This window comes from Musa acuminata, chromosome BXJ2-1 (genome assembly GCF_036884655.1).
Source record: "Musa acuminata AAA Group cultivar baxijiao chromosome BXJ2-1, Cavendish_Baxijiao_AAA, whole genome shotgun sequence".
In the NCBI taxonomy this organism is placed as follows: domain Eukaryota; kingdom Viridiplantae; phylum Streptophyta; class Magnoliopsida; order Zingiberales; family Musaceae; genus Musa; species Musa acuminata.
The window spans coordinates 9,096,903-9,114,140 of NC_088338.1; the positions used below are offsets into that span (position 1 = coordinate 9,096,903).

General features: G+C 37.3%; 2 protein-coding genes across 6 annotated transcripts in view; both read left to right on the forward strand.

The window, feature by feature from the left end:
* The first annotated feature begins 5,794 nt into the window (after nucleotides 1–5,794).
* On the forward strand, nucleotides 5,795–7,090 carry LOC135598078 (nudix hydrolase 17, mitochondrial-like). The gene is made up of 5 exons (XM_065091604.1): nucleotides 5,795–6,057; nucleotides 6,146–6,248; nucleotides 6,360–6,443; nucleotides 6,529–6,657; nucleotides 6,752–7,090. Exons 1-5 carry the CDS (start codon nucleotides 5,984–5,986, stop codon nucleotides 6,878–6,880), a joined length of 519 nt encoding a protein of 172 aa, XP_064947676.1. The 5' UTR covers nucleotides 5,795–5,983; the 3' UTR covers nucleotides 6,881–7,090.
* Nucleotides 7,091–9,990: 2,900 nt separating this feature from the next.
* LOC103990812 (rho GTPase-activating protein REN1-like) overlaps nucleotides 9,991–17,238 on the forward strand; it is a 62,123-nt gene continuing 54,875 nt past the window's right edge. For 3 of the 5 annotated variants that reach the window (XM_065093176.1, XM_065093177.1, XM_065093178.1), the window contains exons 1-4: nucleotides 10,140–10,279; nucleotides 10,479–10,638; nucleotides 14,090–14,126; nucleotides 15,377–15,453. In XM_065093176.1, the coding sequence (XP_064949248.1) occupies nucleotides 10,486–10,638; nucleotides 14,090–14,126; nucleotides 15,377–15,453 (267 nt within the window). In that variant the 5' untranslated portion in view covers nucleotides 10,140–10,279; nucleotides 10,479–10,485. Of the gene's footprint in view, nucleotides 10,280–10,478; nucleotides 10,639–14,089; nucleotides 14,127–15,376; nucleotides 15,454–17,238 lie in introns of all 5 variants that reach the window. The other 2 variants (XM_065093179.1, XM_065093180.1) reach the window with 1 other exon arrangement.

Here is a 17,238-nt window from a genome sequence, read left to right on the forward strand (position 1 = left end):
GCTGTTGAACTGGAGTAATAGTAGTATGTGAATCTTGAGAGTAAGGACTGGACGGTGTCATTGGAGGTTCGTGTGATGAGATCGGAGGGATATTCCAGTGATGTATGTTTATCGGAGTAGTTTGCATGGTAGGATTATTTTGAAAAGGAAAGACAGACTCCTCAAAGATAACATGACGTGATATAAAGACCTTTTTAGTTTGGGGTTCATAGCATCGAAAAGCATTATGTTCAAGAGAGTAGCCTATAAAAGTGCAAGGCTTAGATCGTGGTGTTAGCTTATGTGACGCATAGGGACGGAGCCATGGATAACATAAACAGTCAAAAACTCTGAGTTTATGAAGGTTTGGAAGTTTGTGGAATAATTTTTCAAATGGTGACTGGTATTGTAAGACTGGAGTAAGCATACGATTAATGAGATAAACTGCAGTTTGAAAAGCTACTGACCAAAAAGATGGTGGCATGGATGCTTGATGTAGAAGGGAGAGACCAGTTTCAACGATATGCCGATGTTTGCGTTCGGCAGAACCAACCAATTGGGGAGTATGTGGGGGTGACTTGAGGTGTTGTATACCACAAGCAGAGAGACAGGATGTGAGGGCTTGATATTCGCCTCCACCATCAGAGTAAACTGTTTTAATGGAAGATTGAAAAAAATTCTCGACCAACTTTCGAAAGTTGATAAATACAGTAGAAACATCAGACTTATGATGGAGAGGATATAACCATGTGTACTTAGTAAAATAATCTACAAAAATGACATAAAAACGAAACTTGTCAAAAGAAGGAATTGGGGCAGGGCCCCACACGTCGGTATAAATGATTTCAAATGGTTTAGAGCAAGAAATGGAGGTTGTCCCAAAAGGCAGTTTATGACTTTTATTGCAAAGACAAGCATCACAATGATTAATAGTGCTATTGATTTTCAAGGTAGGAAGAGAATAACGAGAAAGTAATTTTTGCTGAATAAAAGGGGAGGGATGACCAAGACGACGATGCCATACATCAACCGGAGCTGCGATTGAGGAGTGAGCAGTAGGAAGGGTAATTTGTGAAGTGGATGGCCACTCATAAATGTTGTCTTTGTTCTGGTCCTGGACCAAGGATGCCCCCGTGCTCAAATCCTTGACAAGAAAAAAGTTAGGAAAGAATTCAATTGATGTATTATTTTGTTTACAGAATTGAGAAACGGAAATGAGGTTTCTTTTAATGTTAGGTGCACACAAAACATCATCGAGTGTAAAGGTTGTGGTAAGTGAACTAAGCGTTGAGGAACCAGAATGAGTAATAGGAATTCTTTTACCGTCACCGATGATGATATCTTCATTTCCGTCATAGTTGTTGTGGATGGATAAGTTTTGAAGATCAGAGGTGATGTAATGAGAGGCGCCCGAATCCACAATCCAATTAGGTTGAGTAGGAGTTGGAGTAGCCATGAAATTCGCCTGAGGCCACTGTGATGGAGTAGGGAGTCTGGGACGAGACCGACAAACTTTCGCAGAGTGTCCAACTTTATCACATAGTTGGCAAACAACTCGTTGGCGGCCTGTGAAGTCAGGACACGACGACTGAGTATTATGAAAGTTACCACCTTGATATGGGTAAGGAGGGTTTGGTCTGGGCCCCATAAGGCTAGGAGGCAGCTTAGCCAAATCGTTGTTGACGTGCTTATTGTACTGGTTGCTCTTCCTCTTGGATTTTTGATTGACCTGAGCTGTAATAGGTGGTCCGGGCAACTTATCATCACGCTTCAAGTACGTCTCATAGTCGATCAACTTATCATAAAGTTCTTCGAATGATATTGGTGAGTCACGTGCCCGAAGTGCTGCTGTCAGTTCTTTGTACTCGCCTCCTAAGCCATTGAGGGTATGGATTAGGACTTCTTCATCGCTGAGAGAATGACCTATCAAAACTAAATCATCGATGATAACTTTGATATTTTGTAGATAATCAGCAATAGTACTTCCCTCTTGTTTCATTTTCATCAGATTGGAGAGAAGTCCGAGCATGCGAGTACGCGAGCGATTTGCCAAAGTTGTTTGTAATTTGCACCATGCTTCTGCACCTGGGATGTTGATCACTTCAGGTGGACACTGGAGAGAGCCATCAACGTAACCTAAGAGATCATAGCCAAATAAAAGATTAGAAAGTTGTGCCCGCCAAGATGCGTAGTTGCCGCCTTTGGATAATTTAAAGGGAATGAGTGCTGCAGCATTGATGGTGATAAGACTTTGAGAAGTGCTCAGAGTCCCTGCAGAAATAGGGACAGGAATAACGGAAGAGGAAAATGAAGACATCCCAGATATTTTGTGGCGGGTCAAGTGATCTTTATAGAAGATGTAAAGATATAGGAGGAAGGGAGGAGGAGAAAAGCATATCGATGCGCTGCAGAGAAGGCTGCAGCGTGATGAACTGCAGAGAAGGCTGCAGCGTGATGAACTGCAGTGATGGGCGAGCAATCTGCAGCAAGAAAGGCAGCGATGGCTGTGGCGGGAGGTAGATGATGAAGACGTCAGATGTAGAAGAGTAGCTGTATGCAATGCCGAAGAGGGCTGCTGCTTCTTCCAGAGGCACTGGTAGGCTGCAGCGATTCAGAGTGCAGGAGAGATTGTTGCAACGAGGTGGAAGAAATCTCTGCAGCTTGCAGCGATTTCTGCAGCGATGCTGGAGAAATCTGCAAGGTTGGAGATAGTTGCAGTAATGCAGTATTGGAGTTTGGTGGCCGGAAGAGCAGCGGAGTTTTCAGCGGAAGACTTCGGTTGGCAAGGGAGCAGCAGCCGACGGTAGAAACAAAGGTCGTGACTGTGCTTCCTTTAGGATCTGATATTAGCAGCTGCAAGTGCTACAGTAGGCTGCAGCGAATGGCTACGGCTGAGGGGCGGAGGCGTCGTCACGAGAGGGATGGTTGGACTCCGGAGAAGAAGGCTTGCTCTAGGCAAACTGCTCTGATACCATGATAGAAATTAAGCGAAGAAGATAGAAATTGTAGAAGAAACTATGAAATGTATAAGATATAATTGCCTAATACATTTTGATAGTGAGTTCTTGACAGTCATTTATACACACTCAGTAGGGAAGATTTCCTCAACTGCCTTGAGGAAATCTTATCTGCTTCTCAACTGCTGAGAGATTTCCTCAACTGCCTTAAGGAAATCTTATCTGCTTATCACCTATCACTCAAACCATGTGCTACTTTTTATATGTCACCATTCGTGATGTCCTCCTCTCATGTAATTGCCGCAATGATTGTTATGGTGTTTGTTACTCTCATCTTATTTTCAAATATTCTCTATTTTTCTCCCGTTAAAATAAGAATAATGTGGATAGAGAGAGCTCTTTGTATGAATTAACTTGTATTTTTTTATATACTCCTTTTATAATATCAAAAAAAGGTTCTATATTATGATAAAAGGTGCTCGATAAAGTTAATAAAATATGATTTATATAGGAGTAGCTGGCATTATTTTTATCAAGAAAAGAGTCTCAACGGTGAATGAAAATTTTATATACCTAATCTACTTACGTGAATAATACCAATGATTCTCAAACAAGTCAAACTCGGTTAGAATCTACGTGCATAAGATGTCTGATGTAACTAGAGAGAGTAAAGACTCTCACTCGATGATTGAGAGGGAATTGGACGCTTGTTTTGTAGTTGACTTACACAAACAGTAATATCTCATGGGATCTCTCTTTCTCACATGTTAGTAATGAATAAAATTGGGATAAATTTAGTAAACAACCTTGATTATCGTGGCTAGATTACCTTTTACAATGGATTAACTAAGAGAATATTCTTCCAATATATTATTTTCGAGGTATAAATAAATATTTTTTAAAAATTTATTTTAGATTGATGTCCACATAGTCTGATCATTATTATTGATCGAGACCCACCTTCTTATTATTATTGACTATGCTATCACATGATCTAATTATTAGGTGAATATTTTTCTTATCACCTACATAGTTTGGAAACTAATGACATCTTCTTCTCATTGTTGCCTTGATTCAATATTCTTATAAATATGATCATATATGAGTTCTCTTATTAAATATATCTCAATCGTTTCCTCAAGTGAAATATAGTACAATCTCACTATCTTAGCCTCTTATATATACTACAACAATCACGAACTTGTCCCACTACGTGATTTGAATACAACTTGGTTCGATCAAGTTTGACTCGATCTGAATATATATATATATTTCCGGTGTTTGACTTCGTCCCATTGGTCGGAAGCCACAAGAAGACAATGCGGAGATGATTCCAAAGCCGATTCAACTCTTCACAACACATAAAATACTCAAAGATTCGATCATGCATGAAATAATGTGCCAATTATCATTGGTCGGCGGGATTGGACCAAATCAGAACGCTAAGTTGAATATGACGTAGTCAAAACTAATAATTTGGAGCTGACCTTGAACAAGTCCATGTTTCATTAGATTGGAGCAGAACGGAACTCGGTTTCACATTCAAATCCTGACTCTTAATTGCGTCCATCGAATAGATTTCTTGACTCGAGTGTTCGTGAAGGACGCGAGAGATGATAGTTGAGAATCGATTAATAATGTTCATATAATAATGATGCTAGTCAATCGTATAAAAGATTAATATCAATCATTGTCGGTTCAAATAAGAACCCGAAATCATAATTCCACTTCCGAGAAGTTAAGAATCGGAGTCGAATTGTCCGATAGGTTTCAATTCGATTTGGAATCGATGAATTATCATGTGAACGTCACCGACAAATCAAAGGCATGTTTATGTTGGAATTGTGAGGCGTTAGGAGTGTTGTGGGTTGATATGACATCATCATCTTCATCATTTCTATGTAATAATTCATCAAATATACTCTGAATCATTAGGGAGAAATAAATCATAAAGGTGAACATGAGTCTTATTTAATTAGATTAATTACATTTTATCTCATCTCATATAATTAGTTATTTTAGTATCGTACTTTTAAAAGTTACATTAAGATACTTAAAAGTAAAATATTTAATCCGTTGTTTCATCAAAATCTTTTTCTTTTTTTATATTTAATTCTGTGAAATTATTATTTTTTATCATAGAGATTTTAACGATTTACTTTCGTATGTATAAGAATCATATATAGAAATTTTGATGTTGGAATTATGAGACGATAGGGTTTTGTGGGTTGATATGATATTATCTTTATGATTTCTCTATAATGATTCATCAAATATATTTTGAATCATTACGAAGCAATTATGAATTTTGATTTGAGTCGATTAATTTGGATAAGTTTTAGGTAAAGAAAAGATTAATTATATATTATCTCATATAATTAACTATTTTAGTATTTTGATTTCTATATTTTTAAAAGTTACATCGAGATCCTTATACTTACCAAATTGAAATATTTAATCTCGTTATTCCAATAATTTTTTTAAAATTTTTAATCCTATTAAAATTATTTTTTAAATCTTATATAAGGATTTTAATATTTTATTTTTCTAAATAAAAATCGTAATATAATTTAAAAATATATATATAAATCGAAATATAAAAATAATTAATTATAAAAAATAATTTAAAATTAGCCTCAAAAGAGATCGGACGGACCGATTCGTCGACCCGACGTTATCCAACTCACGTTCCGTCACGGTAGCTGACGAAGCCATGTCGAGTGGTCCGATCGAAGCCGAGGCAAGCGATCGAGAAGCGCGACAGATAATACCCGGAAGCGACGCCTTTGCCCCCCCATCAAGATGGAGTCACCGCCTCCTCCCACGCGCTCCACGGCCATTGCCTTTCCCCAAGTGTCCCCCTTCTCCTTCTCCGTCTCCTATTTATAGCCCCTCTCCCCGCACCCCTCTCTGTACTCGTCCCCCGAACCAAACTGTCCCTTCCTTTCCCTTGCCCTTCAGCTTCTCTCGTTTGGTACATTCGATCCAACTCATCTCTCTTTCTTTGGAGGAGGCGCGGCAGGAGGAGGAGGAGGAAGAAGAAGACGATGGTGTCGTTGGTGTCGCGACAGGGCAGGCAGTTGCAGCGCTACACCAAGAGCGGGGGTCGCCTCGTCGTCGGGTATGTGGGTCTCGTCCTCTCGCTCCGGGATCGGACGGAGGAGTCGCGGGCTTATCTGATGCAGAACGGTTTCTTTTCGTGCGTGCAGGTGCATTCCTTACAAGTTTAGCCCCCGCGGTGAAGGCCTCGACAAGTCGATGGAGGTCCTCGTCATCAGCTCGCCCAAAGGCAATGGGTTGCTGTTCCCGAAGGTTTGCGGAATCTGCCCTTTTCTTCCCGTGCCAGCGATAGATCGGTACTCCTTTTCTCGGTCGTTAAGGGACAAAAGGGTGTAATACGGATGGTTCCTGTTGCCTTCGCAGGGTGGTTGGGAGACGGACGAGACCATAAAAGAAGCAGCCTCGCGGGAGGCATTGGAGGAAGCTGGCGTGCAAGGGAACGTCGAGGTCACCTCTCGATCCCTGTTCGCTTCCGATCGAAATCATTGCAGCAGCATTAATCGCTGATTAGTTTCTCATGTCATCCTTGCAGCGTAAGCTTGGGAGATGGAGGTACAAGAGCAGAACGTACGATGCATACTATGAGGGCATCATGTTCCCTCTGAATGTTACCGAGGAACTGGGAGATTGGCCTGAGATGCATGCGAGACAACGCAAATGGGTAAACCAACCGCTGCATCTTCATTCTTCATCTTCGTAATCTTTAGATTCAATTCAGTATTGTTTCGATCTCTTACACCGATGCGATCGATCAGGTGACGGTGGCCGAAGCCAAAGAGGGATGCCAGCATCCATGGATGAAGGAAGCACTTGAGAGATTGGTGAAGCGGCTCTCCGATTCCGGCAGGAGGAGGAGCAGCAGCAGCACTATCGCAGCATCTTAGAATTCTTCTTCCTTGGCAATATTCAGTGTACATGATGTTGGGGATGAACTCTCTCATCCTTTCAAGTAGCTGATAGTTTAGCAGACTCTGATCATTCTTTACATTCTTTCAGCCTGATGATTGCGTATGTGTAATCATCATTTTACTGTGGATTGTTGCAAGGAAATCAATGGAAACTTGTAGCACTCAGTGCTACTGTACTCTTCTTTCCTTCCCTTTGCTTGGTCACATTGGTATTCTTGGTTTGTGCTGACAAAGCAGGATGGTGACTCATGAATCTGATGCAATTATTAAAGTTGAATCCATCTCTCCTGAACCAGATAGAATGGAACATGTTTGGTTTTGGCACAATCAACATGATTGAGACATTTTTGTCCAGCTTCCACTTCTCCATGGATTCTATACTTGTTTCAGTGTCAACCTGGTGGTGAAACCTCTAAATATATTCCGGCAACTTTTTCATGTACAAGGCTAAGATCAATTGCAAGCTTGAATGCAAGAGTAGATTAGCAGCAACATAAGTCTCACTACGACTGTTGATTGCTTTGTAACAACATTCTTAGAATAATGATTTCACTTCAATTTCTAAGTGGTACTAGATTGTCATAAAGTCATGAGTTTGAGTTTCATCATCGTCACTTATGCTTTGTATAAATAAAATAATTTATTTTTTTGCCAATTTATATGTGAGTTATCTAATTATATGAAAAATAATAGCGTTGCCAACTTACCCTTCTACCTGACCTAAATAAGCCACGTATGTAAAAGCATGAGCAACTCGCGGAAATGATCCGTCGACCTTCACAAATCTTAACCCATGGAAAAAGACCAATGAAGCCTAATAGGGAAAGTAATGGCACAGACATTGCACTATTAAACTGTCCAATCATGGGCTGATACTTGGAATCGACGTGCACACAAGAGTACGTGCCATTCCCTCACATGGTCACCCAATCGGAACATGATCCTAGGATAAGTCGCACGAGTCGACCATCGCTACACGATGACTAAACTTGTCCTCTCAGTTTCCTCTCGATTGCATCATCGGTCGCTAGTGATTCGTCGCTCATGGCCATAATTTCAGAAGAAGTCATAGAGAACATTAATTCTTAACGACGTAGCTCGACTCTTTAATCACCTAACGTCAATCCTCATCCCCTGTGCATTTCAAGCATGACCCTATCCTAATAGATGACACACCCCCAATTGTCCTTCTCAAATGTAACTAACAGAAAGATGTATTTACTAAACCGTTGACATAAATGAACCCCTAATGGTATGAGAAGCTGAAAGGGGGATGAGCAACCGATCACCCTCCACTAACAAATTAGGTATAAAAATCAGCCCTCGAAATCGGACAAGGGAGGGACTCAACCTAAAACTCTCATGAGCTTTGTTAAATCTTATTCACTTTCTTTACTAACCTAAGTGTCGAAGGAGTCGAGTCGAGTCGAGAAATTCCCCTACGCTAACCAATTATGCAATAATAATTAATTTTTAGAATTGATTTATTGTCACGATCATGCATTAATAATTAATTTTTTATGTACCAATTATACTAATTAATTGTCACGATCGTATTGTTTCTACATTATATTTAGTTTATTTTTTTTTAATTTCAATAAAAAAGATTTATTCTCTTTATAAAAAAAGAACCAATAACATTTTTTTATTTATCTTTGGAGTTAAATATCTCATTCAAAATTTGTTTTTCAATCCAACTCGTAAAAATCAATAGAAAAAATAAATCTCCTATGATACATCGGATAGAGTGAATATGCATTCGCCATTGAATCAATAGAATAGTCATGCACAACCACCAACGTATTTACAATAATCATTATACCCTCGGAGAACAATTAATGCACATTTATATTCCTTTGGTGCCAATATGGACATGCTTTTCCTATTCGACATGTAAATCAAATTCATCAGTTTTCATTCATGTTTTCTTGGCTGTTAAATGAAAAAGACACTTATGCCCTTCATGCAGTTTGAATCTTATTCAGTTATTCAACCACAGGTTCACAATATAACGGGAGATGTGAGTGTTTTCCATTGGATTGATAAAAATACGGACTTTTAAACGACATATAGGTATTCCCAAAGGATATTATAAAAAAACCCTTATAATTTTCTAGGAAAATATTTTTTCAGTTCCCATCAACATAACTATATATATATTTTTTAACAAAAGAGTAATCAGTATTTATTTCACCATCACAAGGTCCAAAATTACCAAGGTATGTAATACCGTACCATACTGATGTTTCGAGGTTGGCTCTACGGTACCGGTGTATCGAATAATTTTATATATTTTTTTATTACTGTAGCACTGCTATAGTGTAATACTGTAGCACTGTAGTGATACCGGATGATTCACATATCGATATTCCGTCGGACCGGTACGTACCATCCGTTCCGGACGGTACCATTCGATACTGCATACCATGCTTTAAATAATAATTAATATTATTATTTTTATATCCCTCCAAATATTAACATCCTTTATCTGAATATACATCCCTCTCATTAATATTTATCAAAAACTCATTTTAATAAAAATCAATCATATTTAACATAATTTGGTTGGACTTTGAAAGGGATATTATGAATACCCATAATATTCTTAGGGCCAATTCCCAAAAGAAGTCCTTATTTTTGAAAAAAAATTTAAAATATTTTTATTTTAAATTGTTTATAGAATATCTTTTATAAATGATCATTTTTTTCTAGTCCCTGTCGATCTCTAGGGATGTATTAAGACGATAATTAACTGTCATATTTCAACCATTGTGATATATGAATAGATACGAAAGTTGTTTATTCTATAGGGCTATATATGTAATTTTCGGGCAAAACCAGTCTTTTTTCTGAAGCATGAGGGACGCAACCAACGATGACCGTCGCGCGACATGGACACCACGATAAGGCTGACCGTTACAGACCAGTCCTGTCCCCGGACACAGTCGCACAGAACTTCCTATGCGTACCAAGCGATCTGACCGTTGCATCTTAGATCCAACGGCAATGCTCTTCTCCTTCACATTATGACCTCGTGCGGTCCCCCGCTCCGCTCGTTTCTTCGTGTCTCCGGAGGGTGGGGGAGAGAGAGTCTTGAGAGACAAAAGCCGGGCGAGAGAGACTGGCGGAGCGACGAAGTCGGGCGTACGGCGAAGAAATCTGAGGGTGAGAGAAGAGTAGGAAAAAGGAAGAAGAAAGAGATGATCGAAAGGATTCCCGAACGAGGGTTTCCGCTCGTGCTCGTCGAGGAGAGGGAAGAATTGGTAACTTGTGTCGCGTAAACCCTGCCCTCGATCCCCACATCGCGGCTGGGATGCCGAGAATGCGCGCATTTTGATGGGCTCCGCGTCGCCGGACTCGATCGAGGCTGGGCAGGTGCCGTCTCTTTTGCTTCCTTCTTAATCGATCTTCTATTCGTTGATTGATCTAGCCCTTGTTGACTGTCTGTTTCAGTGATAGAACAACCCCATGTTTGATATATGTGGTTAGATTGTTCTGTCGAAGGTTTCTATCAGTTTCATCAAATTAAGATAGAGCACCTAACTAACATTGCCAATTTTTTTCTCTGGTCCAGTTGAAGTATGAGACTGTCACAGATGGCATCATCTCAAAGCGGTGAGAATGTTGTGACGCAATGTAAAAATTGTCGCTGCGGTGAGGCGGACACCAAGTTCTGGATCACCAGGGCCTCTGACAATCCTGACAAACAAACAAATACATGTCCTAATTGCAATGTTAGTAAGATTTTGTTGAGATCAACAGTGCATCGTTTCCACTGCTATATTATCCCTCTTTCTCTCAAACGAGTCTCTGTATGAATAAAACAAAAGATTGATGATTCATATATTATGATTTATGTTACATTTACAAATATTTTTTGAGGTAAAACCTAATTGTATGTTATGCTGCTTGGATTCTGATGCATGATAGCATATCTAAAGCATGTTTGAGATAATTTCAGAACTTGAAAGAAGTAAGATTCATTGTCGACTGTTGGAATGATTTTTATTGCATTTTATCTCTGATGAACTGTCTGAAATCAAATTTATCTACCAGTAAATGACTGCCAAGATAACCAGCTTTTCGTGTATATTTTGAATGCTTTAGTTCCATTGTATATTTACTTTTGCTGAGTGTGAATTACTTTTTGTAGTTAACTCTTTTGGATCTTCAACCTTTTGCCCTATGCTGAACTGATAAAAGATAAGCTCCTTCTCTTATTTGTTTAAGGGGAAAATTTGAAACCTTGAAACAGTTTCAATGTTGACTAATGAACTCGTGTTGTTATTATGGTGGATTGATTAAGATAGAACACCTAACCAACAAACAATTCAAAGAAATTTAGTCAACTTAGAATTGATAAATACAAGTAGACACAGTGCTATAAAGCCAATAAAATACCTCTGCCACATGATTGGAGGTAGCAGAAGATAAATCAATTATATAAAAAGTACCAGTCAATATGTGCAATTTATCTATATTAAAATGCAAGCATCACATGTCCAAATTTAGGTGTTAAATATGCAACTATACTAATTTACATTGTCAACAAAAAAATGGTTCTCACAAGTGGAGGCTTTAGGATCAAAAAAGCAAAATCATTAACTCAGATAGTCGATTTGGCATATTTGTTAAATATAAAGTAAAATAAAAGGCAAATGAAAAAGGGTAAAAGTTAAAGATTTTTTATTGAGATTATGAAGACTTAAAATTTGTTTTATCTTCCTTTTCCTCATCCTCAATTCCTCTTTTGTTTCAAGTCCTCTTGTCCCATCCTCCTTTATTTCGAGTTCTGGCACAACCATAGTTTGCCTTATCGGTACGTATCAGTGTACTGACCAGCTGTTGGTATAATATGTACCAAGTTGTACCAAGCTAGACTGAGTGTACCAACGCACGATTCATAGAGACATACCAATGTACCACTTATACCGGTCTCCTGTCGGACTGGTACATACTGCCTGTATTGAGCAGTATGACAAACCTTGGGCACAACAATATCTGCTAAATGATGCTAAATGAGAATAAATATGATGCCCAGTGCGACTCCTATGGCTGTAGTTCTCTGCTTCCTTGTGTTTCCTACAATGTCATAATTATGGATTTTAAAAAAGGACTTCTTCAGCATTCACTGGGTTTGAATTGAATTTATAAACCTTAAGGTTGTAACATGTATGTTCCTAGTTTGGACCGTTTAATCATTATTTTCATTGCTCAAGCTTAATTTTTTCTCCTAGGATGTTGCTCTAGTTTTATTTCTAGACCCCAGCTTAATTCTAGAGGTTCTTACTATATCATCACTTCGGAACATGTTTTTTGTTTCCTGGTGTGAGGATTTCTAGCTTATAGTAGAAAGAATATGCATATTTGAACATAATGCCTTAATATTGATATTTTCTTTTTTGATTAGATTGAATTCTTAAGTAGAAGAAAACATTTATTAATAATATATTTATTCATTGGTTTCAATCATAGAATGATATACTATGAAGCAGTCAAGGATTTACAAACAAACCAATTGAATATTATCAGTGGTTGATTGTACCAAATCACCAAGTGAAGATTGAAATTTGTGTACTATTATTAACAGATTAGTGATCTATTTTTTTTCCCTCTCTTGTTTAATCTTTTCCTGTACCCCCTGTGATTCATTTTAAGGTTGAATAATTGCCAGTAATGCCTCTGCATGGGCTTAATTTATTCCATGCTATGTTGGTTGCATTGAGACTTGAAAAACAATGCATATGCCATGCAGTTTCGATAACCATGTTTACCAAGGCAGAAGCATAGTATTGCATTTTATCATAGTGAAGAACTGTACCAATTACATACGACAGTAATTTATAGTATAAAGTTTATACCTAGTCTTTCATATCTCAGTTAAACCTTTGTTAACAGTTACTGTATATCTACCATATACAGTCATTGTACAGGTGCTATGGCCTTTTGTTGTCATCTTATGATTTTGTTTGTGTCTGTTATATAAATCTCATTGTCAGTTAGAAGTAGACCACCTTTGAAGCTAGATAACTATCGATGCCAACCTTTTTGCTAGTGGTTCATTCTCCTCTTATGCGAACACAATAATCTTGTAAAATATGTGGATTTTCCCTATTCATATACCACTTCTTGCCTGTTTATGCAACAATTTTGAAATTCATTCAAAATTCCATTATTTTAGATGCCTCCTTATGATTCATTTGGGCCAAGTATACCAGGAAAATGATGATTGAACTTGTCTTCATCCTTTTTATCTGTTCACTCAAGTGGGACATATGAACCTCTTTTAATGATTTGGTGTTTAAATCAAGGTATACAGTTTCGAATGATATCGCTCGGTACGGACGGTACATACTAGCCCGACAGTAAATCGGTATGCGGACCGCTCGCTACCGGACGATATTTTTTTATAAATAAATAAATAAATAAATAAATAAATAAATATATATATATATATATCTGCGATGTCGCCCCGCGTGGGGGAGAAGAGAGGTGATGTTGCAGATTTTTTTTTACTTATATATATATATATATATATATATATATACGGCGACATCACACATTTTTTAAAAACTTTTATATATAAATATATATAAATATATAAATAAATAGATATATAAATAAATGATTATATATAGGCAACATCGCACATTTTTTTAACTTATATATATAAACATATAAATATATAAATAAATAGATATATAAATAAAAGATTATATATATATATATAGAGGCGACGTTGCCTTGTTTTTCTACGACGTCACCCTGCTTGGGGAGAAGAGAGGCGTCGTCGCCAAATTTTTTTTTTTTTACTTTTATATATATATATACCGAATGGTATACCGAGCGTTTTACCGCTCAGTATACAGTATCGTACCGTACCGAGAGAATGTCGAAACTTCGGTACGATACGATATTTCAATCATTGGTTTAGACTATACCTCTTTCTTATGTTAGTATCTGTACTTTCTTGCTATGTATGCCTTGAGCCCACCTCAAAGTAACTTACTGTTCATAGTTGGTGCATATATTAGCATGAGATCAACTTCATGAACCTAATAAGATCCAGGCTGGTTACAGCATTTTTATCTGCATTTGCTTAAATCTATCTCATATGTATGATATGTTGTTAAGCATTTTTTTTAAAGAAAATCACAATTACTGAATGCTAGACCTTCAGTGCAGGTACTTAAGAGTGGACCACTTTTCATTTCGTCTAAAGGTAGTTGCTCTGCAGTCAATCCATTTTTATGTTAACACATTAAAATGGTTGACATGCTAAGTTTATTAGTATTTTTGTTCCAGTTTGTTGTTTTGGTTATCATTTATATGATTATTTGGTAAGAAATTTAACACCATCTATACCAATTTCTTATATCATTTATGTTCCAATTCATGACATGCCTTTTTGTCTTGTTTACCTTACTACTGAACCATGAAGGATATTTTCTCATGTTCTCTTATTTTCAGTTGTTTATAGTATAGAAGGAATGATCCTTTTTGAACTTGCTAATGGATAGAGAAGAGGCTATGAATAGTAGAATGGCAATTTCCTCTTCCTAGATAATCCCTTAATTATAAGTTCATAGCTATTGCTTGTTTGCTTGAACTTGCCCTCCTTTTATTTAAAGGTCAGTCCTATACTGAAACCTGTTCTTAAATGGTGTTAACCTAATGGATCATTTCCTATACATAGGGAAGGTGGGCAGAACTCATGGAGTACGATTTGTTAGTCATGACAAACAAATGACTCCTGTAAGGTCATAACAGAAAGATCTCCCAGATGGAGAGCTCATAAGTTGGGAATATAAGGAGGGATTACGATTGATTAGTGGTTAATTGAAGTCAGCCTTTATTGCATATATGAACATAAGAGATGGGTTAAGTTGAATGAAAGATTTTCAATTTCGGGTATCGGACTGATGATGATCGAAGGCAGGATAAATAAAGGTCCAATCCGTTCTGGCATGCCAACACCATGGTATGCCGGAACATATTCTGGTACCAGGATTCTGGGGAAGGGGGGAGAGAGCGAGGAAGGAGTATGCGGTGGTGTAGTGAGCATGTCCAAGCCTGAAATCTAGTCTCCATTTTCTTTTCAAATAATCAATAATTTTCTGTTCTTTTAAGCATCATCCTGTTTGAACATGTATTCGATTGTATTAATATGTCCTGTGAGGATTTTTTTATGGAGAGGTTCAGGATTTAAAAAATACTTATTTGCAATTGAGAAGTTCGACATTCTATAGTGTCAATAAATAACTTAATTCTTTAAATCTGTATAATTTATGTTGAATTATATTTTGACCATAGCATTTTGTTTTGTTTGATCTCATTCCAGACATTGTGTATTACCATCCTTTTTTGTCATGGTTTAAGGACATCATAAATTGTAGCTCTTTCGTATTCTTTTGTCAATTATATAAATTAAAAAAAATAGTATGATTTATTTTAAACTCTTTAAAATTGCAGGAATAGGTTGGACATCATGGAAGAAACGTTGGTTTGTTCTTACACGCACATCATTGGTCTTTTTCAAAACTGACCCTGTAAGTACATTATGTAGGGTATCTTATACTGAACTCTAATATTATTTGCTCTTTTTTATGATAACATTAAGCATATCACTTGGTGCATATTTGTATGGTGTTCATGTGTATGAACAGAGCACATCTTTTGTGACCCGATTGATTCGAGTATGGAAGAAGTACCGCTTTGACAACTTCTATAAGCTGTAGTTCTGATATTTGTTTAGTTTATCATCATAAGCTACTCTAAGTCTCACCACTTGCTCATATTAACATAGAACATGCATTCCCCTATAACGAGAGTTTTCCTTCACTACCATATAAATTACTCCAAACTTCATTGGTTTCTTTTCCATAATAACTTGACAAAGGATAAGCATTTCTCTGCAAAGAGGGCTTGTGTCACTATTATGCTAAACTACTAGAGATACACTAAAGTAAGGATTTAAATTTTGGTACAGTACCAGTTCTGGTAACTTACTATACTGCTACTGTACTGGTATACTGGGAGGTATACTCAATACTGACCTATACTGTCTGGTATCCTTGACTAATATAATAAAATAAATGAATAGTAATAAAATGGTATCGAGCTACATTTTTTGCTACTGGTAATTGATTGGATTGGCAAATACTTTTCCATACTGACAGATAGTCAAGATTCAAAACCTTGCAAAACTATCAGAAATAGAAACAGTATACCATGATAAGATGGACCAAGTTGTTGCAGTCAAAGCCTACTTTATATCTGGAGTCTGATTTGTATGATTTTCTAGTAAGATTCTTTTGCTTAACTGCCATATATTACACATCCAGACCAGCACATTAGATTCTTCTAAATTTTAATGTTCGCCTGGACCTTCTAGACATGCACTGTTGATGCATGAGTAACCAAATATTTTACACATTATTCAATTTGGGCATGGAGTGTTTTGGCACACGAGTTGGGGGAGGAGGCATCTGCTCCTAAGCTTCCTGACTTCTGCTTTTGGTTGTGGATTAGACAATTAAGAATTTATAAGTCATTAGTTAAAACAGCATATTATCTGAATGGATTTCAATTAGTCAACTTAATACTTTTCTGGGGGAGGCCCATTCACTAGTTATTGGAAGGAAGAAGGAAGTGTACAAACCAGAAATTCATAGCTATCCCATTTCAAACCCTTTTATTATTGCCACCACTTTGAAATTTCACTGCTCTCACTCTTGCACTTCAAGCCCTCTTTCCAGAAACAAAAACCCCTAACATCAATCTGATTGAACTTCTGACCCCTCATTCTTCCCCCCTGTTCGTCCACCCTAACCTCCTGGTTCCCAGACCAACAGGTGAGAGAACCCTCAACAGCTGGCTCCATTCTATAAATTCCATCCCATCCAGTGGTGCACTCTTTTTGGTAATGGAGCTAATGGGTGACATTGAAAAGAAACCTCAACTACCTTGAACCTGAATAAGGGCTGATTAGATAATTTCCATCTGCTTGAAAGAAGAGCTTGTGGAGAACCAAAATAATTGGAATAATGCATGAAAAACATTAGATGGTGGCCCACTGGAAAAGTTGGATGGCAAGCTGGACTAGGTGGCACACTTGTTATGCTGTTAAGCATGAAAAAAAAAAGACATCAAATTTATCCATGATTGATTCTGGAAATGAACTATCTATTTATTTTGAATTTAATGGACTATAAAAATATCTGATTTTACATGTAGAAATATAGAAGTCCGATATCAAAATATTTTTAAGGATTTATTTATGGGGCTTTTAGACATGAAAATCTCATCTTAAATGATCTATGGTATTATGAAGT